At 45.6% G+C, this 22,899-nt stretch overlaps 1 protein-coding gene across 1 annotated transcript in view; it reads right to left on the bottom strand.

Moving 5' to 3' along the window:
- Positions 1–739: 739 nt before the first annotated feature.
- The window catches only part of CYFIP2 (cytoplasmic FMR1 interacting protein 2), a 91,772-nt gene continuing 69,612 nt past the window's right edge, over positions 740–22,899 (bottom strand). Inside the window, exons 27-31 of the mRNA XM_014543051.1 lie at positions 10,931–11,003; positions 10,372–10,466; positions 4,562–4,800; positions 3,289–3,436; positions 740–1,107 (exon numbers count right to left, since the gene is read on the bottom strand). Of these exons, the coding sequence (XP_014398537.1) occupies positions 940–1,107; positions 3,289–3,436; positions 4,562–4,800; positions 10,372–10,466; positions 10,931–11,003 (723 nt within the window). The 3' untranslated portion in view covers positions 740–939. The remainder of the gene's footprint in view (positions 1,108–3,288; positions 3,437–4,561; positions 4,801–10,371; positions 10,467–10,930; positions 11,004–22,899) is intronic.

Below are 22,899 nucleotides of genomic sequence, written 5' to 3'. Positions count from 1 at the left end.
AGCGGATGAAATGTTCCAATGGCTTTCTGTCTCGGGCTATGGAATCATAAATGCCTCTTCCACACATTGGGCCGGACCACCCTCCTACCCAGTTCCGCTCAGTGGGATACAGCTGAGAACGCATGTCTGGGTTCTAGGAGAGCCCCGAGAGGAGAGTGAGGATGTGGCTTGGAGTCCACGGAAGGTCAGAGCCAACACCACCTACCATGGTGCTGACACCTTGTCCTCTTTTGCCAGGGCTCTCAGCGCCTGGCCCAGAGTACTCTGGTGGTAGAATCCCTGGTGTCCAGAGCAGGAGGAGGTGCCACCTGGAAAAACTGGAGTGGGGAGGGGGAGCCAGAGGAGGTGAAGAAGCCAGTAGAGGAGGCATGACTATCCGGTTAGGCTGATTTCTAGGGCCATGGCCACACTCTTTTCTCCATTTCGGAGACTTCAGCTTTGAGGCCACACGTGGGCACCGGGTAGGAGGTCACCATCTGGGAGTAAGTGTTGGTAAGCAACCACAGATGTGGGGTGGAGAAAGGGTGAAACTAGGGCTCTTAACACAGCACACACGTGGGCACCGGGTAGGAGGTCACCATCTGGGAGGAAGTGTTGGGAAGCAACCACAGATGTGGGGTGGGGCTGTGAGATGGAGAAAGGGTGAAACTAGGGCTCTTAACACAGCTGAGGAAAGAAAGGAGAAAACAAAAGCACATATGCCCTGGTTTTTTGTTTTGTGTTGTTTTCATTTATGCTAGGGCAAAACCACCATGGAGATGTCAGGGGAGAGCATGCACAGGCCCAGCTTGGGAGTGTAGATGTGTTTGGGGAGGTTCCTATTGGCTTCCAGGTCCATCCCACACGCTGTCCAGTCGGACCCCATTGCAGGGCTGGCCATGGCTTTCTCTCTCCTGCTGCGTGGTCTCCTCCAGGTTGAGGGCTTGCAGGACCTCCCGCCTAGCAGGTGGTGGCCAGGGACTGGTGGATGGGTGGCTGGAAGCAGCGCACGTGCTCCACGGTGGAACTGTCTGTCTCCACGGACTTCATGTACTTGTTCAGGATGGCAAAAACCTCATTGTTCAAGATCTGGTACTTCCTGATCCTGTCTGCCATTTTTTTCAGCGGCTGCAAAAGACACAGCCATTCAGGTTAGGGGTGGGAGGAGGAGATAGAGAAATAAAGGGTGAGCAAGAGAAAAATTCAGTGAGGTTGGGGTCTAGGGTCCTGATGCCTCAATGATCCCATCACTCTCTTGCTTAAAGGTTTCTATGGGTTCCCAGAGCTTGGTAATCAAATGTTAACTTGTCCATAAAACACCTTGTGAGTTTCAAAACTTACTACAAAGCAGAGTGGCACTGGCATGAAGGCAGACATAGAGATCAATGGAATGGATAGCCCAGAAATAAATTCTTCCATATACGGTCAAATGATTTCTGACAAGGGTGCCAAGATCATTCAATGGAGAACGGGTAGTCTTTTCAACAAATGGTGCTGGGAAAACTGGACATCCACATGCAAATGAATGAAATTGGATCCTTGCCTTATACCATATACAAATAATTAGCTCAAAATGGATCGAAGGTCTACGTAAGAACTAAAACTTAAAAACTCTTAGAAGATAAGGTAGAGAAAAAAATTCGTGACATTGAATTTGGCAATGATTTCTTGGATGTGACACCAAAAGCACAGGTAATAAAAGAAAAAAATAAACTGGACTACATTAAACAGCTTGTCTGAATCAAACGACATTACCAGCTGTGTGAGAGGGCAATCCATGGAATGGGAGAAAATACTTGTAAATCACATACCTGATAAAGGATTACTATCCAGAACATATAAAGAACTCTTACAATTCAATAACAACAACAACAAAACAAGTAAAAAGTGAACAAAAGACTAGAATGGACTCTCGGAAGAAGATAAACAAATATGCTCACATCACTAATCATTAAGAAAAAAATGAGAATCAAATCACAATGGGATGCCTCTTCACACTCATTAGGATGGCTATTACCAAAAAAGTCCAGAAAATAACAAATGCTGGGGAGGATGCGAAGAAATTGGAACCCTTGTGCCTTACTGGGGATGTAAAAGGGTGCAGACCTATGGAGAACAGCATGGTGGTTCTTCAAAAATTCAAAATAGAAGTCCCATATGACCCAGCAATTCCACCTTTGGTATATACCCCAAATAAATGAGAGCAGGAACCTGAACAGTTATTTGTACACTCATGATCACAATAGCATTTTCTACAACAGCCAAAAGGTGGAAGCAATTCAAATGTTTATCAACAGATGAACAAAATGTGGTGTATTCAGCCTTAAAAAGGAAGGAAATTCTGAAATGTGCTACAACCTGCTGAACCTTAAATACAGAATGCTAAATGAGGATCCCACCATATGAATTCCCTACAGTAGTTACATTCACAGAAGCAGAAAGTGGAAGGGTGGTTGCCAGCGGCTGGGCGGTGGGGGTGGGGAGGGGAGGAGTGGGGGCAGCAGGAGATGAAGAGTTAGTGTTTCATGGGCAGAGTTTCAGGGAGATGAATAAGTTCTGGGGATAGTGGTGATGGCTGCACAACAATGTGAGCGTACTGAGTGTACTTAATACACTGAAATGTGAGAATAGTGAAACTCTCCACTTAACATGGTTAAAATGGTAAACTTTATGTTCTATATATTCTCCCATAATGAAAAAACAAAACAAAACAAAAACCAACCCTTTGAGGTGGCCCCTGCCTCTCTCCCCTCAGCTGGTCCTGAATACCCACCCTTGGTTCCAGCCACACATCCTCATGTCTGTGTCTTTGCTGTAGCTGCCCCTCTGTTTGGAACATTCTGGACCCCATTTTCTGCCTGGCTATTTGTTGCTGATCATCCTGAACTTGGTCTGAGCATCACCTCCCTGGCAAGTCTCCTCTGCCTGCCCCCTCCCTCCTCAGCCTGGTTTAGACAGCCCTCCTGGAGGCTCCCCCAACAGCACTGCGTACCCCACGCCTGCACAACTCCCACGTTCAGTGAAAGTTTGTGCAGACGAGGAACTGGCATCGGCCGAGCCTGGCTGGCACAGGGAAGGTGTATTTCAGGTCTGGAGCCCGGCCCGGCCCTGCCCTGCAGGGTGACCTGATTCATCCCAGCGGGTTATGAGCGAATGATTCACGGCTTCCTATGAGAAGATCCCCTCCGCTGAGTGTCTCTGTACCTCCCTGCAGTGCGGGGAGTTGGCTCCATAATCAGCTCACCCTCCTTTTCAGAGAAAAGCCTGCTTGTCAGGCCTGGCCCCATCTCCCGGGCCCCAGCTGCTTACCACATTCTTAATGATTTCATCCTTCCCGTCCTGCCTCTGCACTTTCAGCAGGTGGTAGCAGAAGTCAAACAGGTCGAAGCGACGCTGCTGGCCCAGCAGGACGATGATGGAGCAGCCGGCCCAGTTCAAGCCATCACCAAAACATTGCCTGGAAGCAGGAGAGGAAGCAGCTGGAGTGAGAGGCAGGGAGGGGTGGGAAGGGGCCTCGTCTTAGACCAGGAGCACTGCTAGTGAGTAGCTGGTCTCTGGGACAATACCTTAATCTGTGAAATGGGTACAAGAGAAGCTATAGATTCGCTTGTTCCAGGGACTGTGGTTATATTATAAGCTCTTCTAACCACAGAGAGGTGTCAGTCTGTTGTCCCACTAATATAAGAAAAATCGCCTTTGAAGAAGAAATATTTGCAAGGAAAAAACCAACCAGCCCATGAGATTTATATGGCTGCTATTTCCAACAAGTCAAAGAAGAATCTGTTTGGGCCCCATAAAGGAGCCCGGGAGCACCTGTGAGGGGAAGAGCCCTTTCAGACAGGAGACTAACTGGCCAGTGCAGGACAGGAGGACAGGAGGGCAGGGACGGGGCACGGGGGCCCATGAGCAGATGCTGCCGGTGTGTGGGGTGGGGGCTGCAAGTCCTCTTGAGTCTGATACAGCTCAGCCTGCACGCTCCAAGTCTCAACAGCAATTTGGGTAATCTGGGAGGCCGAGGGATCATCTCTCTGCTCTTTCTTGTCCTCAGCCGCAACCCAACCTGGGCAGGTTTCCCCCTCCTGCCCATTCAATCAGCCCAGCTTCCAGTCTCAGAAAGACAAGGGCCCTCATATGCGGTCCACAGTCCCTAATGTGCACGCTCACATGCACACGCTCATCTCTGCCTCCGGCCACGTGTTGTCTTTCCTGGAATGTGCCCTTCTCCCCCCTAAGATATAAATCCCAGTGATGTCCAAGGCTCAGTTCCAGTCCATCAGTTAAATTTTAATAACCTACTTCTCCCCATCTGTCATCCTTCCTGCCCTTGCTGTCTCATTCAATGTGCCTTATGTCTCTCCATAGACCCCCTAACCTCCACAAGGCCGGGAACTGTCTAATTTTGCTCAGCACTGGTGTAGGTCCAGCACCTCACACAGCGACCGGCACATAGTATGTGCTCAATAAATAGTCATTGGACAGCCCTGCCCCTGCCCACCACGTTTCTGGCTGGGCTCTGGCAGCTGATGCCTCTTGGGGGGACCAGCTAATTGGAGGTGACCCGCCTTCCCTAGGGGGTACTCACTCGGCTGTGAACTCATTGGTCCCCACGGGGATGCAGTAGACGAACTGCATGGCACTCCATAGCCGGTGGAACTCCACACACTCGTCCACGTGCATGACACCGTTGGTGGGTGGCGGGCCCCGCCAGATGGGGTCCTGCAGGTAGCTCCGAATGCGGGTCAGGATGACCTCGAACATGGACAGGCCGCAGCACAGCCGCTCCTTGGTCAGCAGGTCACCCTCCCGAGCGATGGCAATTTGCTGGGGACAGAAGCGTATATATAAACCTTCTATCTACATCTCAGAGATTCCCAAATGCTGGAGCTGGTTATACCTGGAATTCATTCACCAGAACTGACGTCTTACCCATAGCAGAGCATTAACTTTGTAAACCTGAGCGCAGCAGCAGGGAAGTCTGGTAGTAAGTAAAGTCCAGGAGCCATGGATAGAGGAACAGTTTTAAAGAATTTTGATACACCCATGTAATGAGTGAAATGCTAGGTAGACACTGAAAAGACTGAGACGATCCTACTAACGGTATGATTGCTACTATGGTGCTATTGACTTCTAGCTCATACTCACTGAGTGTGTAACATAGCAGGCCCTGTTCTAAGCACTTGATAAGTATTGATTTCATTTATTCCTTACGCCAACCCTGTGCAGTATGTGCCATTATATTTCCATTTTACAGATGAAGAAACTGAGGTTCGGGGAGGCAGCCAGTGAGTGATACAGTGAGGCTCTGAATCCTGGTAGGTCCGTGGGTTAAATTGTTAAGTGAATAGAGCAGGTTGTAGGAAAGGACATATACTATAATCCTATTAAAAGACATCAATAACACACAAGCCCACAGACACACACACAACTCTGTGTGGGGTGTGTGTAAAACATTTTAGAAGGTTAGAAGGATTAACATCAGTTGTGAGAACAGATGGGCTTGACGAAGTGGGTGAGAGTTTCCCTTTTTACTTTAAATACTTCTGTACAGTTGAATGTGTTACAATAGCGTATGTTACTCTTAAAATTTGCCACCGAATTCCCAGAATTAATTCCTCTAGCTAGAAGTCCTCTGACCACTGTAAATGATCTCTATTAATAACGTAAACTGGCTCTCCCCTGGCGTCTGCTTATTGAATCCCTGGCCATCGGGTGGCTAGACCAGCACATCAAGACGCATTACTGTCTGAGTGCCGAGTAAAAATAGCGGCACAGGCCTCAAAAGCCATGTGCAAAGTACGAGAGATGCTAACATCTAAGGTCAAAGTATGGTCTCCAAATCTAGGGACAAAGCTAAAGAGGGTGGCTTCTAAGACCAAAAGATCCACAGGGTACTTGTGGGATGGGCTCCCCAGGAGGTGGTCTCCCCAGAGAGCTCATTTTACAGGGAGCCTGGTGGGGAGGGGCCTGCCTGATTTCTTGATGCAAGCTCTCACCCTGGAGCCCCCAGGAAGAAGACAACCTCTCAATTAATCTGTGGAGGGAAATAAATCAGGAAACACCACTGTGGGAGCCTGTTAGGATATTGTGGGCCAGGAGTGCAGTTGTCATGACAACAACATGCTGAACGAAGTCTCCAAATAAACTGTGAATTGGGGAAGAAGAGTTTCACAACATTTGTTTCAAACAGGAAGGAGAGGGAACCCTGATTCAAGGGGACTCGTCTTGATTCTGTGGGCAGAGAAGGCAGCTCCTGAGCAGGGAAGGGAGCACTCAAGTTGCCACGGTGAACTAGGAATCGCTCTTACAGAATCCTGGGCCTGGGGCTTGATTCGTTCTCACAGGCAACTCTCTGCCAGGCTGGCATTTGGTTCTTCCCTTCAGAAAGGGAGTGCCCAGGACAGTGAAGATGTTCATAAATAAATACAGGATCTTGAGTCAGGAATATTCTCCTTCATAAGTTCATACAGAGAGTTCTGAGTGACTAATTAATCTCTTGTGCATTTAGTTAGTCTGAATCAATCCTCAAGGCTTGACAATTGTGGGGGGATTAAAAAATTAGCAAGGGGGTTTATAAGTCTGCAGAAAGACTATGAATTCTGGTGACCACCCCACCCCCACCTACTTACAGTCAACCATAGGGGCCTTGACCGAAATGGTTAGGGGCTTTATTCCTTTCCTTAAAAAAGTGTTTAGCCTTACAGTTTTCCTGTGAACTATAAATACATGGATGGTCACTGGGTAAAATCTAGAAAAAAAAAATAAAACGTAAGAAAATAAAAATTTCCCATAGACCCCATTACCCAGAGATGAGGTTTCTTAAAATACCGATGCATCATTTGTTTGTGTTCATGTATGTGTGTATAGACATCGATATTTTAACAAAATTTGAGTCATCTTATCTGTATTGCTTTTTTTTCTCTAAAAAACCATTTCCTTCCATATTTTCACATGAATTTTTAATGGCTACACAAACTGGCCACTGACACACTATCATTTATTTAGTCCTCTCCTCTTGTGGGTTATTTTAAATTGTTTACAAATCTTCACCATTACAGACAATCCCTACACAACCAGCCTTACACAGAACACTTGCTGAGGTTACCTCTAGTTATTGCCTTAGGATAAAACCCTAGAAGGAGAACTGCTCCATCAAAGAGTACACTGTATAGTTTAAAGGCAGTTGCCACACGGTGACAGGCCCGTCTCAAGAAGAGCTGGGCCCCTGCGTGCCTGTCTGTGTGAAGCCTGTTCCTGATCCTGCCTGGTGCTCCGCTGTTCAGAGAAGCCGTCCACCAGCCCGAGAGATGAACAGAGGTTGTTCCCTGTGATTTTCAATTACTTTTCCCTGACTACTGGGAAGGCTGGACACTTTCTCAGATGTTTGTCGGCATATATATTTTTTATGTTGTCAGTTTTCTTTCATGTGCTTTCTTCGTTTGGTATGCTGTCATTTTTTTTTTCTCTGAAAAAGTATATTATAGACTATTTGCTGTAAATACCCCAATTTGTGCTTGGTGATATATGATCATAAATATATGATCATAAATATATGTATGAGTGTATATATATATATATATATATATATAGTTTAACATAAATTTTATCCATTTTTATTCCACTCGAGGGAGGGGGTTCTCTCATTTTCTGCCATTCTTTTCTGAGTTAACAAGGGACTAGAGTACCAGCCGTGGGCAAACTACAGCCCGCGGGCCGGATCCGGCCCGTTTGAAATGAATAAAACTAAAAAAAAAAAGAGACCGTACCCTTTTATGTAATGATGTTTACTTTGAATTTATATTAGTTCACACAAACACTCCATCCATGCTTTTGTTCCGGCCCTCCGGTCCAGTTTAAGAACCCATTGTGGCCCTCGAGTCAAAAAGTTTGCTCACCCCTGGACTAGACGAAGCACCTGTGAAACCACATGGAAATACATTTCCACATGGAGCGCTCTGATTACATCTAGTGACCTTTGAAGGAGAATGATATCCTCCTTTTTTAAAAAAATATTTCTTATTGATTTCAGAGAGGAAGGGAGAGGGAGAGAGAGATAGAAACATCAATGATGAGAATCATTGATCAGCTGCCTACTGCATGCCCCCCACTGGGGACCAAGGCTGCAACCCAGGCACATGCCCTGATCGGGAATCGAACTGCCACTTCCTGGTTCATAGGTTGATGCTCAACCACTGAGTCAAGCTGGCAGGACTGATGCTCTTCTTCTTAAAAAAATAATTCTTTGTGTTTTTAGAAGCCTTTTACTTATTTGTTCATCATAATGATCATGCAAGGCAAAACAAAACAGCTACTAGCCCATTTAATAGATGGGAAAACCAAGACTGAGATATTAAATGTCTAGCGTTATGTTATGTGACAATGCAGGGGTGAAGCGGGGACCAGGACCCCTGTCTTTTGACCCTCTGCCAGAGTGTTCCTTCCAGGACAGCACTGGGCAACAAGTCAGGTCACCTCAATGTGTCCCAGAAACCAATGCAAGTGATGCAATCATGTCAAAACCTCCTGACTTTGAATATGTAGCAGAACTGCCGTCACCAACCTAGATACGGGTGGGGCAAAGGAGGTGTATAGTTGTGAGGAAGCGAAACACAGAGTTTATTCTTGTATTATTACGTATTCATTATTGTATAATTTTCCATATGAACAACTATGAACCTCCTTTTGCCTCACCCTGTATTACATGAGCCCCCCAAACCCCAGCCAGCTCAGAAGTTAATATTTAGTTAACTCTTCTTGGGCCCACAGGATGAGCACAGTTTTGGACTCTTTCTTGAGGGCCGGCAGATTTGTAAAACTGGCATTTCCTCTCCTGCAGACTGTCTAGGCTTTTGTTTATACAATACTCAGCGTTTGACAAATTGCGATTTATATCGGTCCCCAGGAAATGGTGTTGGCCAGAGCAGGGCAGGAATCCAGCGCTCTGAGTGGAAACGCATGCCATAGCCCGGTGCGAGGGCCCGGATTCTTGTAGGATGACACCAGCTGAGGGGCAGGCACACTGCTATGTTGCCGGCCTGGGGGATTTCTCCCTAAAAGGAAATCGTTAGAGGTCTCCTCTGTTCAGCCCCCGAAGGCCGGGAAAGAAAGTGTGCGCCCTGCACAGTGTCTGAACTCCCTGAGGGGTGACTCAAAGAGCCTGCCCACGGAACTGTTAGTCACGTTTTCAGGAGGAGGCGGGTGGCATGCAGAGGGTCTGGCGCATCAGGGTGACACCGGGGCGGATCGGCTCTGCAATTTGCCCCAAATGCTTGCTGTGCTTTTCAAGAGAAGAGAGACCCCAGAGTGTGAGTCTTCAGATACACACAGGACAGAGGACCACAGGAATGCAAGCCCAAGAGCGAGCTGAATCCTAACCCTCTGACAGTGAGCTCTGGCGACCAAAACGCACAAACTCGGCTTGGCTCCCTCTGGGGCCCTGTCTCTCTTCTTCCTGAATTCTGCCCTGGTTCAGCACATGGTTTTCTTGTCTCTTTCTCCCCATTTTCCTTCTGTCCTGACCCCCTGCACAGTCTGTGAGTTCTCTGAAGGCAGGGGTTCCTGTCTTACTCGCCTTCACATTCAAAGCCACTGGTAGGACTGGTTTGTAAAAATCAGTTGCCGAATTCATGCCCATTCACCTTTGATAACATTCGAGCATCTCAGAGGAGGCTGGTCTTTGATCCCCCCATCTCTGTCTCTCATCTTCTTCAGGGCTTGCCACCATTTTGACCTAGATGTGTATCATTTTCTAGGAAAAGTTTTACTTATATGCTTATTTTTGTGTGTGTGTGTGGGGGGGGGTTTAAAAATGTACAAATGGCATCAAACTGTATGAGCTGTGGTGTAACAACTTGCTTTATTCATCCAGCCATGTGCTTATGATCTACACAAGGATGCACCCGGATCGAATTTTCCTTTTCATGATTACATAACGAGCGCTCCGAGTTTAGATGATGTCACCTCCTTTTGTTTAGTCAACCCTGCACTGACTGACATTTAGGTTGCTTCTAGCTTTTGCTTTAATGAACAACACGGCAGTAAACACGTGGTTTCTGCAAGCATTTCCCTGGCAAAGATGTGCAGACGTGGGCTGCTGGCTCACAGGGTGTGTGGAGTTTTAATTCTGAGAGATAACATAGCAGAACTCTTGAAATCGAACAGGGCATCATGGGTACTTGTCTGACTTCCTTCTTTCTTGGCAGCATAGAGGACACAGCAGGTGGAAGGAAGAACTCAGGCTTGAGAGCCAGCAAATCTCACTCCAGACCTGCCCTGCCACTAACAGGCTTTGTGGTTAGACAATCTCTTCCTCTCTCTGGGCCTCAGTTTCCCTGTAAAAGGAGGGGCTGGACCAAATGCTCTCCCTCTAAAGCTCCTTTCGGTGAAGGATCGTACCTGAGGGGTCCCCAGCCGCTCTATCAGAGGGACCAGGTGAAGCGGGGCGTACTTGGCTTCCAGGCGTTTCATCCGGACTTCCAGACGCTCCCCCTCTGTCAAAGGAGCAGTAGGCAGAGAGTGAGATTCAGGCCACAACAGGGGGACCTGGGGAAGGGACACTCCCAGAGGATGCGGCGACCTATTTGCATTCTAAAACTTGAATGGAGTCTGTAGAACTGTTCTCCTTGTTTTTGATGAGTGTGATCAGGACTCACTATAAGGAAAAAGATTCTATTCTCTGTTCAACAATGGAATCATCTACCTCGTGGGATGATGAGAGTTCCCCATCACTCGAAGGATTCAAACCCAGGCTAGACAGCAAGAGGCTAGGGATGTTCCAGAAGGACGAAGAAACAGGCCTGGAGCACCATCCAAGTCTACCATTCTGTGACCATTTCATAGCTGCCCAAAACTTTAACCTTCTCCCTTTCTGACTGCAGATCTGGTTTATTGGGACAAAGTAAGCATAAAGTTCAAAATCAAGTTGGCTACTGAGTGGCTGTTAGTGGTTTCTTACCTTTGATGTAGACTCGCGGCAAGATATTTTGGAAGGGCGCAGCATGGAGCAAATCACAGACTTCCTCCTGAGACTGCAAAGAGAGATGGAGGGAAATTTTTTAAAAATCACTTTAAACCAGGAAGAATTTTCATTCCTAAAAATTTGAGCACTGGAGTCAGCCAGACCTGAGTTCAAATCCTGCCACTTTACTTGCTAGCTGTGGGATATTAGTCTCTCTGAGACTATTCATCTGCAAAATGAAGATGTGAATAGTACCCATTTTAATGGGCTGCTGTGAGGATTGATTGAGAGAATGCATAACTTCATAGCAAAGTCCCTGGCACACGATGAGTGTACAGCACATTTTCATTATAATCTTATAAGGAGTTTGCTGAAGAATTCGAATGAGTGACAGTGGGATCAAGCAGAGATAACGGACCTCAGACTGTGTTTGTCTCATTGGTTGTGAGGCCTGTGGGTTCAAAGCAGCTAGCTGGGCCAACCCTCCAACTCACTAATCAGGATGATGCTGACCTCATAAGATGAGTTGGGAAGAGATTACCCTTTTGTATTTTCTGGGAGAGAGGGTGTAGAATCAGTATTACTTCTTCCCTAAGTGTTTGTTAGAATTCACAAGTGAAACCATCTGCATCTGAAGTTTTCTTTGCTGAAAGTTTTAAAAACAACAACAAAAAACGAGGTATAGCCCTGCTGGTTGGCTCAGTGGTTGAGCATTGACCTATGAATCAGGAGGTCATGGTTTGATTCCAAGTCAGGGCATATACCCTGGTTGTGGCCTCGATCTCCAGTAGAGGGTGTGCAGGCGGCAGCCAATCAATGATTCTCTCTCATCACTGATGTTTTTCTCTCTCTCTCCCTCTCCCTCCTTCTCTGAATAAAAAAATTTTTTAAAAAACTAGGTATAACATTTCTTTAGTAATAGGACCATTCAGGTTATCGATATTTCTGAGTGAGTTTGGAGGTTTGTGTGTCTCAAGGACTTGCTCCTTTTATCTAAGTTTAATTTGTGGACATAGAGTTGCTTGCAGTAGACCTTTGATGTCTGTGGGATCTATAGTAATCTCCCTATTTCATTCCTGGTATTGGTAATTTGTGTCTTTTCTTTTTTCTCTCGGTCAGTCTGGCTAGAGGTTTATCAATTTCATTGATTTTTTCCCCCCCAAAGAACCAGCTTTTAGTTTCATTCATATTTCTCTATAGTTTTTGCTTTCAATGTTACTGATTCCTGTTCTTATCTTTATTATGTTCTTTCTTCTGCTTGCTTTGGGTTTAATTTGCTTTTCTTTCTCTAGTTCCTTATGATAGAGGCCTAGATACTGATTTAATAACTTCTTTTTTAAGATAACATTCAGGCTACTCTTCTATACCTCCAGTAATCAATAGCTCAGAACTTCTGGAGGCAGCCCAATTCATTTTTGAGCCTAGGACATAATAGTTTCTCAATTATTTATTAAGTGAATGAATATTTCCCCCTTATGTTTCTTAGATGAGTATGTAAATGAGTATATTTATCTATATGACAATCCTCCAAATACAAGAATACTATTACATCCATTCATCTTACAAATATGTATTGAGCACTAGGCACTGTTCTAGGTTTTGCAGATATGATGTTGAACAAGTTAGACTAGATCTTTGCAGTCATATGGCATTTACAGTTTAGTTCATAGAAACAGATAAACAAAGGTAAATAAATCAGGAAATTTCACATAGTGATAAGGCACAACAGGGTAATAAGCTAGAGTGACTGGGGAAGGGACTACTTGAGAGAAGGTGGTTAGGTAAAAATCTTTTTTGAGGCAAACACATTTAAATAAAGAATGGAATGAAGTGAGGGAGCAAGCTATGTAGGTATGAGGTAAGAGCATTCCAGTGCAAAGGGCCTGGGGCAGAAAGTCAACTGGAGTAAAGTGATGCAGGAATCATAGTCCAGTCTGAGGCCCTGATGGTAGGGAGGGACCAGTTCATGTGTGGCCTCATAGGCATGGTATGAAGCCTGGATTTTATTTGAAGGGCAATGAGGAACTGCTGAAGTATCCAAGCAGATACACATAACCCCACTGCCAAGTTTTTTATCTTTCTTGTTTGCTTCCAAAATTTTAGTTGCTCCTAGAAATGTCTTGTTACTAGAAAAGTTGCCCGTTGTATGAACTATCCACTTTCTGTTTTGTTAATGTGGGTGAAATTGATCTTGGGAGACATTTAGGAGACGGGAAAAGAGGCAATGTTGCTGACTTATCCATTTTACATGATGAGCTTCCACTTCAGATTTCTTTGGGGGAGACGAGAGTGTTCCATTTACCCCTCTCCTCCCCACTACCACGCTGAGTTTGCAAACTTCAGGACTCCAAAGGTTCCTGGGGAGGATGCTTCATGCTGGCATGCCTCCTGTGTGTTCTCCACCTGGCAATGCCATTTGTTAATGAAGGTGAGGAAAGACACAAGGATGCGGTGTCCTGGTAAAGGTGGGAAAACATTTGCCAAGGAGCTCCCAGAGGAGGCGTTACGTGGCCATTTGCATAGTGAGGTGGCTGCATACTCTGCAACACCTTCTTGGGAGGTATTTGTTCAGCATTTGTTTGCTGAGGCCATAGCGATGATAAAAATGTCTAGTTCAGCCCTGGGTGGTTTGGCTCAGTGGATAGAGCGTCAGCCTGCGGAATGAAGGGTCCCAGGTTCGATTCCAGTCAGGGGCACATGCCCGGGTTGTGGGCTCGATCCCCAGTGGGGGGCGTACAGGAGGCAGCCAATCGATGATTCTCTCTCATCATTGATGTTTCTTTCTCTCTCTCCCTCTCCCTTCCTCTCTGAAATCAATAATATCTATCTATCTATCTATCTATCTATCTATCTATCTATCTATCTATCTATCTATCTAATGTCTAGTTCAGTGTGGAGCACACACAAGCCTGCGTCAGGGATCCAAACCAGCTTCCACTGTGGGTGCCAATGCTAACCGCTGACCTCCCTCTTGTCCAATCTCAGTCTGAAAGGATCCACACTTCACCTTCAACTCTGCCCAGGAACCCACCCAGCCACTGGCCTGTGAAGTCCACTGAGAGTGTGTAGAATCAATATTACTGCTGCACTAGAGGTATAATGTAAATATATTATCGCTGGTTACAAGAGAAAACAACAGAAATTATAAGTAGTATAATGAAATATTGAGAGGAAGAGTGAGAAGAGATGTAAATGAGCTAAAATCTCATCTTTCCAAATAGGGAGTCTGTAAGTATTGTCTAAAGTGGCTAAGGAAGAAACAGGGGTCATCCTCATATTATTAGGCATCACGGAGATAACTAGAAGAACGTGAATCAGGAATGATGAGAGCAGGTTGCCTGGCGAGTGGGATGCAGGTGGGGAGAGGTGCAGTCGAGCCAAGAAGGATGCTTTGCATCATGAGCTCATCTATATTTTTTAATTTGTTTTCAGGTGCAATTAAGAACAATTTAAATGGAACAAAGTGAAGAAGTTGGATTAAACGGTGTCTCAGGGTCCTTCCCTAGAACCAAGAGTCTGTAACAACATAATCACCTGTTCTCCAGGGAATGAGAGGAAATGAGTATTTACTGAGCACCGTGTGCCAGGTGCTTTGTACCCACTATCTGCCCTACACCCCAGAACATCCTGGGAGGCAGCTCTTACGATCCCATCCTATGGGCGAGGACATGGAGGCTCTCAGGAAGGTGAAGTTCCCAAACACAGTGAGTGATAAAGAAGCAGTGGGGTGGACACTGAGACCCAGGGCTCCCTCACTTCCACACCCACTGCTTTTCCACAGCAGCCCATGCAGCCAAAGCCTTGGGATACATATGATGTGATGAAAAAAAATTATAAAAAACAGAAACAGGAGAAAATTACTTAAAATCTCACCACCTGAGAAACTTTTTAGCCTCACTCATATCTGATTAGGATTACATCCTTTGTTGCTTTATTTGCTGGGTTTCTGGTCATAGCTACTAACATTCTTTAAACTTGAACATACTGTAATATGTATATGCAGCTTGAAGAATGAAATGAATCTTGAGCCATATTCCAGAAAAAAGAAATAGGAAGTTACTGATACCTGTGTTCTCCACCCTCCAAAGGTAGCCTCTATCCTGAATTTGTGTAAGTAGTTTCTTTGCAGGCAACAAATTTTGGAAGATCTGCTGGTGTGATTCCAAGGTAAGGTTCAGGACCACTCATGTGGTCAAATTTATACCCATAAATTTATACCTATAAATTCCTCCCAAACCAACATTCTCCCCTCACTCTTACCACTACACAAAGACTTATTCAAATTTCACCTTCTGAGAGTCTTCCAAGCCCCTCCAGTCTACAGTTTTCTTTTTAAAAACTGATCAGCCCAGCTAGTATGGCTCAGTGGTTGAGCGTCCACCTATGAACCAGGAGGTCAGGGTTTGATTCCCGGTCAGGGCACATGCCCAGGTTGTGGGCTCGATACCCTTGCCTTCTCCTTTGGTTCTTGATGCCTTTTTGGTCTTCTTCTGTGTGATGGTCTTTAGACTTAGAGATGCCATTTCTTTAATTGGGAGGTACTGCGTATTTATCTATACTAATAATAGAGGAATATGCAAATTGTCTGGGACGCCGTCACAGTAACAGTAACAACCAAACAGCATGCTGCGTGGGGCGACCAGGCCGGCAGGGGGGGCAGTGAGGGGTGATCAGGCAGGCAGGCAGGTGAGCAGTTAGGAGCCAGCGGTCCCGGATTGTGAGAGGGATCCCGGATTGGAGAGCGTGCAGGCTGGGCTGAGGGGAACGCCCTCCCCCCCCCCGCCCTGTGCACAAATTTTGTGCACCAGGCCTCTAGTTAGGATATAAGTAAAGACAGTAGTGCTTCTTATTAAATGAAGAAATGGGTGAAAGGGGGAGCTGAGACCTCCCAGGACTGTCTGGCTTGATCTGTAAGTGGCCACGGGCCTACAGGACAATCATCTTTCCTAAAACCAACCTTACCTTTTTCTCCCTCAAGTTTGTGTTATGAAAAATGTTAAAGAAACAAAATACTTGAAAGAACAATGAACATCCTTATACCCTTGATGCAGCATCACTGCGAACATTTTGCTACATCTGCTTTGACTATATGTTTTACTGAATCACTTGAACATAAGTTAAAGCTATTGCATTACTCGGCGTTAGATACTTCAACACGCAACTCCTAAAAACAAGGACATCCTCAGTACTATATGATCACAACGCTAAAAAAAAATTCTTAGCCCTGGCCAGGTATCTCAGTTGGTTAAAGCATCGTCCGATACACCAAGGTTGCCTGTTTGATCCCCGGCCAGGGCATATACAAGAAGCAATGTCCCCCCCACCCCCACCTCTCTCTAAATTAATCAATCAATAAAAAATTTAAAAATTCTTAATATCATATAATATGCAGTCAATACCAAAATTTGCTCAGTTCTTAAAAAATTTCTTCTATAGTTTTTCTTTTTTTTAACTGGGATCCAACCACGATGAGTTTTCTGAAGTTTCTGCACCTACCAAGCGCCACAGTGATGCTTATTATTCCTGTTGCCTAGGACAACACTAATGTATTATGTTACAAGAGAGGTGATCATTAGATGATTAATAAGGATCAAGCCCGAATGTAAAATTGCTCTTTGCCAACAGTGCAAGTCAAAGCCAAAAGGTTTTTGGTCAGAATGCAAAACATATTTTATTGGTAAGGAACCCACATCAAAATTCTTCAAGGGATGAGTGTTTTATTTTGGCACTGCTTTCAGCCTTAGAAATGTCCTTTTCTGTTTCACTTAATTTAAAACTGATAGACCATCAAATACCACAAAAACCTCATGTTCCCAATGTAGCCCACGAGGTTAACGGGGAACTGCTTTCTCTCGGCTGAAGGATACCATGAAAATTCAAAACGCATATTTTAAAAAACGGGGTCACTGTGATCCCAGGCATGCCGGGCTCATGTAGAACAATAGCCTCTCCCTTTAGGCTCTGCCTCTGGGTGAAAAACACCGCCCCATTTTAGCGGATTTCTTAAAGGTAGTCTCATCAGAGCAATCTCGGAACAATATTTTCTTAAATAACAGTTTGCTCTGGGTTTTGAGGCCACAGAAAGACACATAACACTAACATGAATGTCATATGTTTTTATCTTTGTCAAGTGAGTGAGGAGAAATGAGCTGGCAAACTGGAGGTCGAGCCCCCTCAGGAATCCCCTGCGGTTTTCTGGCTCAGAAAGGCAGGGAGGGGATGGGGCCTGACCAGAGAGCCCAGCGGTCTGGTTTAAACATTCCCTTATATGGATGCACATAGATGGTCAGTGTCTGTGCTTCCCGCATACTGATGCTAAGCCCCAAGGATACAGGGCCTGTGGAGCAGGCAAGAAATTAGGCTTCCCACATCCACATGACCCTCCTTGGTACAGAACATACCAGCTGTAGCTTGCGGCCCCTCATCTGGGGCTGCAGGTACAGGGGGAAGCTGAGGTGCGGTCCACGCGCTACTGCTCCGGGGGCCCCTCCCTTCAGGAGCCAGCTCTCTGTAGCTCCGGCTAAATAAATCAGTCATTTAATCCAATCTGGTTCTGTGTGTGGTCCTCCCCACCAATCTGAGCCTCATCTGCATTAATGCTCCATATTGTGATGTCTCACCTCCACCCCTTCCCCCATCCCGAATTGTCAAGAGGAAAAAGAGTTATTATTCTGGATCAGACTCATGTGTGGTCAACTGGGAAAGCTCTACAACCAAGAAACTGGCCTAGAAAGTAACTCTCTTCCCACCCCACCCCCAACAATGCATGTCCATGTCTACCAAGGTGGGCAGTTCCCAAAGGGTGCGAATTGGGGTACAGGGTAAGGGCATTTCATAACAGTGAGCACACAGTGAGGAGGTTACTGCCTTCCCAGTTTTCTGTCCATCGTTCTGGCAACTTTAATGAGAAAGTCTCCATTTGCAGCCTTTCCTAAGAGCAACCCAATTACCTCTTGAACATGTGCTAAGCTCTGTTTTTAACACAGAGAGGAAGCAGGCCTCTGGTGCAGAGGCCCGAGCAGGCGGCAGCTGGAATGACACAGCCTTGCCTTATTCTGATTGAATTTATTATTCTGGTTGCTTTCTAAGGGTGATAAGAAATGATTAGTTTTTAATGGAGGTGATGTAAAGTGTTCCTTGAAAATAAGTTGAAGTTACGAAGTAAGTGAACTGAAATAAAACTATCATGGAAGGAAAGGACCTGTGGTCTGCAGGTACAGCAAGAACTGGGACAAGCACACAGCAATGACTGAGCTCTGGAAACAGCCGTTCAAGGAGACCCCTCCAGGTCAGGGGCTCCCCCTCCGGGCTGCACGTCTCCGCTTGGTGAAGATCACTTTTATGACTACACAGAGTAAAAACACATACATGAGGGAAATCTATATGCTGAGACATGAGAGCGTCTGGAAGGCGTCCTCCGGACTGTGAGCAATGGCTCTGGCAGCGTGGCAATGTGGCTTTTGTGTTCTTCTTTCTGCTCCTCTGGGTGTCCTAGCAGTGAATTTATTTCAGTTATGCAACAAGGAAACCAAATTAAAGGGACTATAAAGTGGGAGCAGGAGATAAAGGAACCAGATGTGAAGCTGGAATTAAGACAAACATAAAAAGTAAAACCCAAAACCCACACACAGCAGTCTGCACAGTGCGGCGGATCGCCTCTCTGTCCCTGCCTGCCGGAAGGCTCCTGGTTCTCGCCCCACTCCTACTCTAGCTGAACCCCTGGGAAGGGCGTCTCCCTCTCAGGGCCTCAGTTTCCATTCCGTGAAACGGGGGATGGCACTGGATCGGTGGTTCTCAGTAGGGGGAGGTTTTGTCCTCCAAAGGAATATCAGGCAGTGCCTGGAAACCTTTTCAGTGTCACACTGGGGAGGGTGCTACTGGCACCTACTGGGTAGACCCCAGAGATGCTGCCCATGATCCTACAGTGCACAGGACAGGCCTCTACAACAAAGGATTCTCTGTCCAAAATGTCAGGGGTGCCGAGGCTGAGACATCTACTCTGGATGGTCTTGGTGGTTTCCCCAGATCTGACCTACTTTCGATTCTGTGAGTTTGGGCCCAGCGTTTCCTCACCTCCTGTAAGAGAAGCAAAGCTCTCACGGCCCACCAGACTGTGGCTGTGGCCCACTCAACTATGAGGGGGAGAGAAGAAATAAACAACAGGGTCAAAGGCAGGAAACAGTCTCAAGTCCTCCGCGGGAGGCCCGGCAGTAAAAGGCAGATGTGGACTGAGGCCTCCCTTCCTCACGTGAATGAACAGGGCCCCCTCCTGGTGTGTGTCAGCATAGCAAGCAATGGGTTGATGGGCGGAAAACCACACAATATTTGAATAAAAACATGGTGTCGGTGGGATATTTCCCTACTGACCACCTTATGACTTCTCGGGGTAAAAGAGAAAATACTAGTCAATCATAGCAGAATTTCCTTGAAAAACATAACAGACTTGTAAACAGTTACTTAAGAAATGCTGACTCATTTTAGATTAGACTCAATATGGAAGAGCCTGCCACAACCACACCCTTTGTGGACGCTGGATAAATGACAGGTGCAGCCCGACCATGCAGAGTGGGGAGGAGAGGTCTTTTCAATCAGTGGTGCTGGGCCAACTTGGCAAGAAATGCGATTGGATTCCTACCTCCCAGGAAACATAAGCATCCAGTCCAGATACATAACACACTTAAAGGCCTGTTACGTCTTAAAAGGCTAAACTCTAAAACTTTTAGAAGATAACTTAACTTCATGACTTTACAGTAAGGAAGACTTTTTAAATAAGTCAACGAGCACCAGCCATACAGGAAAAATAAAATAAAATAAAATAAAATACACCTTAGGAACTTCTGTTCATCAAAAGACAAGCTGCAGGAATATATTTGCAATACATATACCCACAATATATAAATAACAGCCACAAATCAATAAGAAAAGGTAACTCAATAAGAAATAGGTGAAAACATTGAACAGCATTTCACAAAGAGGCTGTCCAAATGGCAATACAATATGGAAAGAGACTCAGCCTCATTGGTCATCAGGGAAGTAAAAACCATAATGAGATAACATGACACATCTACCAGAATGCCTATGATTGTTGAAAAGAGACAAAGTTTTCCTGAGGATGCAAAGAATTAAAACTCCAATACCTCGCTGAATGGGAAAATAAATGGGTACAACCATTTTGTAAAACTGCTTGGCAGTCTCTACTGAAGCTAAACATGTGTCTACACATGGACTCAGCCATTGTACTGCCATGTATTTACCTGATACAGATGAGAACGTATACTCACCAAAAGAAATGTACAAGGATATTCATGACAGCTCCTTTCATAACGGTATCCAACTGCAAATCATTCAAATGTCCATCCCAAGTAAAATGGACAATTCAATTAATCTATGCAGTGAGAATACTGCATATTCTGTATATTACTGGATGTACAGTGGACCTTAATTAAAAGCACCAAGAAAATAAACACCCCACTCCATAGGTGTATGGGGTTCTGTACTAATAATGCACCCTGAATATTAAGAAAATTTACAAGCACCCAAGTTATAGAAGAAAATATACCTTTGTCTAAGTAATCACTTTTCAATTTATATTCTCTCTACCTAAAAAGTAATGAGATACTAATAAACTGTTAAAAACAAAAAGGCAAGTCACAGAATGAGAAGGTGCTTGCAGAATATACACCAATATGGAGCCCACACCAGAAAGAACTGCAAGTCTGTTAGAAAAAGGCAGATGACACCAAAGAAAAATGGGCAAGACTTCTCACTTTGTACTTTTCAGTATCTTTCCAGGTTTTCTAAACTATTATATACACTTCTACCTTTTTATATTTACTTTCGGTTCAATAATACTACACGAATATACTTTCCGTGTAAAATATCAGACACTCCAGATAAAAGTAAAGTCCCTATTGACCTTTAATCCTGGTTCCCTCCAATACATAGAGAAAATGACTAAATTATTATGCTTTTTTTCCCTAGTTTTTTTTTTAATGCAGTATTCTTTTGTGGGTTTTAATGTTTTGTTTATTTTACATGTATGGCATCATACTGATGTGTGTCTTGTCCTGGGACTAGCTTTTTCCCCACTCAATATTATGACTTTTACCATGTTTTCTGCTGGTATGTACAAAGTTACTATAGTTATTACCTTATTCTTTTTTAAAAAAGAATTTTTTTAATTGATTTCAGAGAGGTAGAGGGAGGGAGGGAGAGAAACATCAATGATGACAATCATTGATTGACTGCCTCCTGCACACCCCACAGTAGGGATTGAGCCTGCAACTTGGCCATGTGCCCTGACTGGGAATCGAACCATGACTTCCTGGTTCATAGGCCAACACTCAATCACTGAGCCAATCAGCCGAGCTAGTACCTTATTCTTTTTCATGACTTCAGAGTCCTCCATAGCATGGATGCTCCACAGTTTACATAGCCCTGCCCCCTGGATGGCCACTGAGTCGCACTCCTTCCTCCTTGCCACCACCCCCCTTATTTTTGCTCCTAGTCCCCCTGTTTAATGAGAACAATTGCTATGTTATTTAAATGTGTATGTAATTCCAGCTTCATAAAGTAAAAAACTCCAGAAAGCTCATGCCTCATTCTAACCTCAGAAAGTGTCATGGCTTTGGGGATTTCCCCAGTTGTCTATATAGAAAGCGGAGCGCACAGCTTTCGGGAGCCCTGACCTTTCTATGTGCCTGCCCCCATCCCCCAGGACTGGGAATGGTGCTAAAAACCTATGACTTTGTTTTTCTACCTCAGCTGCTGATGTGCTGTGCGACCTTGGGCGAGTGGCTCCCCTCTCTGGTTCCTCACTTCCCCACTTATGAATGGGGGGCGGGGTTGGAACATATACTCTGTTGGGGTCTCTCTCAGCTCTGAGGAGTGTCCTGTTGTCTTCAGTGATACATGCAAGTGACCACCAAGGCAGGGATGCCTGAGAAAAATTTCCCCTTTCCTTGTAGCCCCGTCCATAGTCTGCCTCTCGGGGTCTGTCAGGAGAAGTGTAATTGATGCTCAGGAGGTGCGCTCAGGAGACACCCAGGACCTGAGGCTTCAGGCACCCGCCCTCCCCCTTCCCTCCTCCCTCCTCTCCCCCCAGGTCCCCTGCAGCATCTCCTCATCTTCCTGAGGCCTTGAGCAGAGCAGTGCTTCCTACTTATCTCATCCCCACGACTGCTGAAGGCTAAGTTGCCATGGCAACCCAGGCCCACTGAACCATGTTATAAACCTGTTTCTATAAAGAGGAACACTTAGCTGTCTGGAGAGTCCTTCTAAAGGGGAGCGGAGAGGCAATTACTCATGGAGGAAGAGCAAACCTGCATATTTCAGACCTTCCAGTGTGTACATGTCCCTCCTGTGGAGATGGGATTCTGAGGCGTGGACCGGGCCGGCTTACAGACAACCGGAAGCAAGAACCTTCCTGGGCTCTTCTTCTGAGCTCTTGCTATCATGGCCTCCTTCACATCTCTCTCTACCTTTGTTCCCCTCCTTCCTAATTCCTTCCTTTTCCCTCCCTTCTCCATGTGCCTGCCTGCAAGGTGACCCCTGGGATGGACAACTGCAAAAGCCTCGTCCTTGACTCACCTTCCAGCCAGTCCTTCTCCGAATGGCCAAAGGGGCCTTTAAAGAAAGTCCATCGAACCCCCTCACTCTCCATCTCACAAGGGGATGGCCAGGGACTGCGGCCACCTGCTTCTCCCCCCTCAGCCCCGACCTTGTCCCCTTACCCTCTGCAGTCCAGTTCACTATGGGCTGCTTTTTCTTAAAGACATTCAAGTCTCATCCTCTCCCGACACCCATCACTCTCTGTGTGTCCTAGTTCCCTGTTGAGTGCTTCACAGCACGTGCACCATCTGCATTCACAATCTCTGCTTATTTACTTCTTCCACCGCCTCCCTCTCCAGAATAAAAATAGTAATAATCTGTCTCCCTTGTTCCTGGCCATTTATCTTCCACCCAGA

Source organism: Myotis brandtii, unplaced genomic scaffold (assembly GCF_000412655.1).
Source record: "Myotis brandtii unplaced genomic scaffold, ASM41265v1 scaffold32, whole genome shotgun sequence".
Lineage (NCBI taxonomy): Eukaryota > Metazoa > Chordata > Mammalia > Chiroptera > Vespertilionidae > Myotis > Myotis brandtii.
Note: the sequence above shows the minus strand (reverse complement) of the source record. Positions and strands in the feature narration are given on the sequence as shown.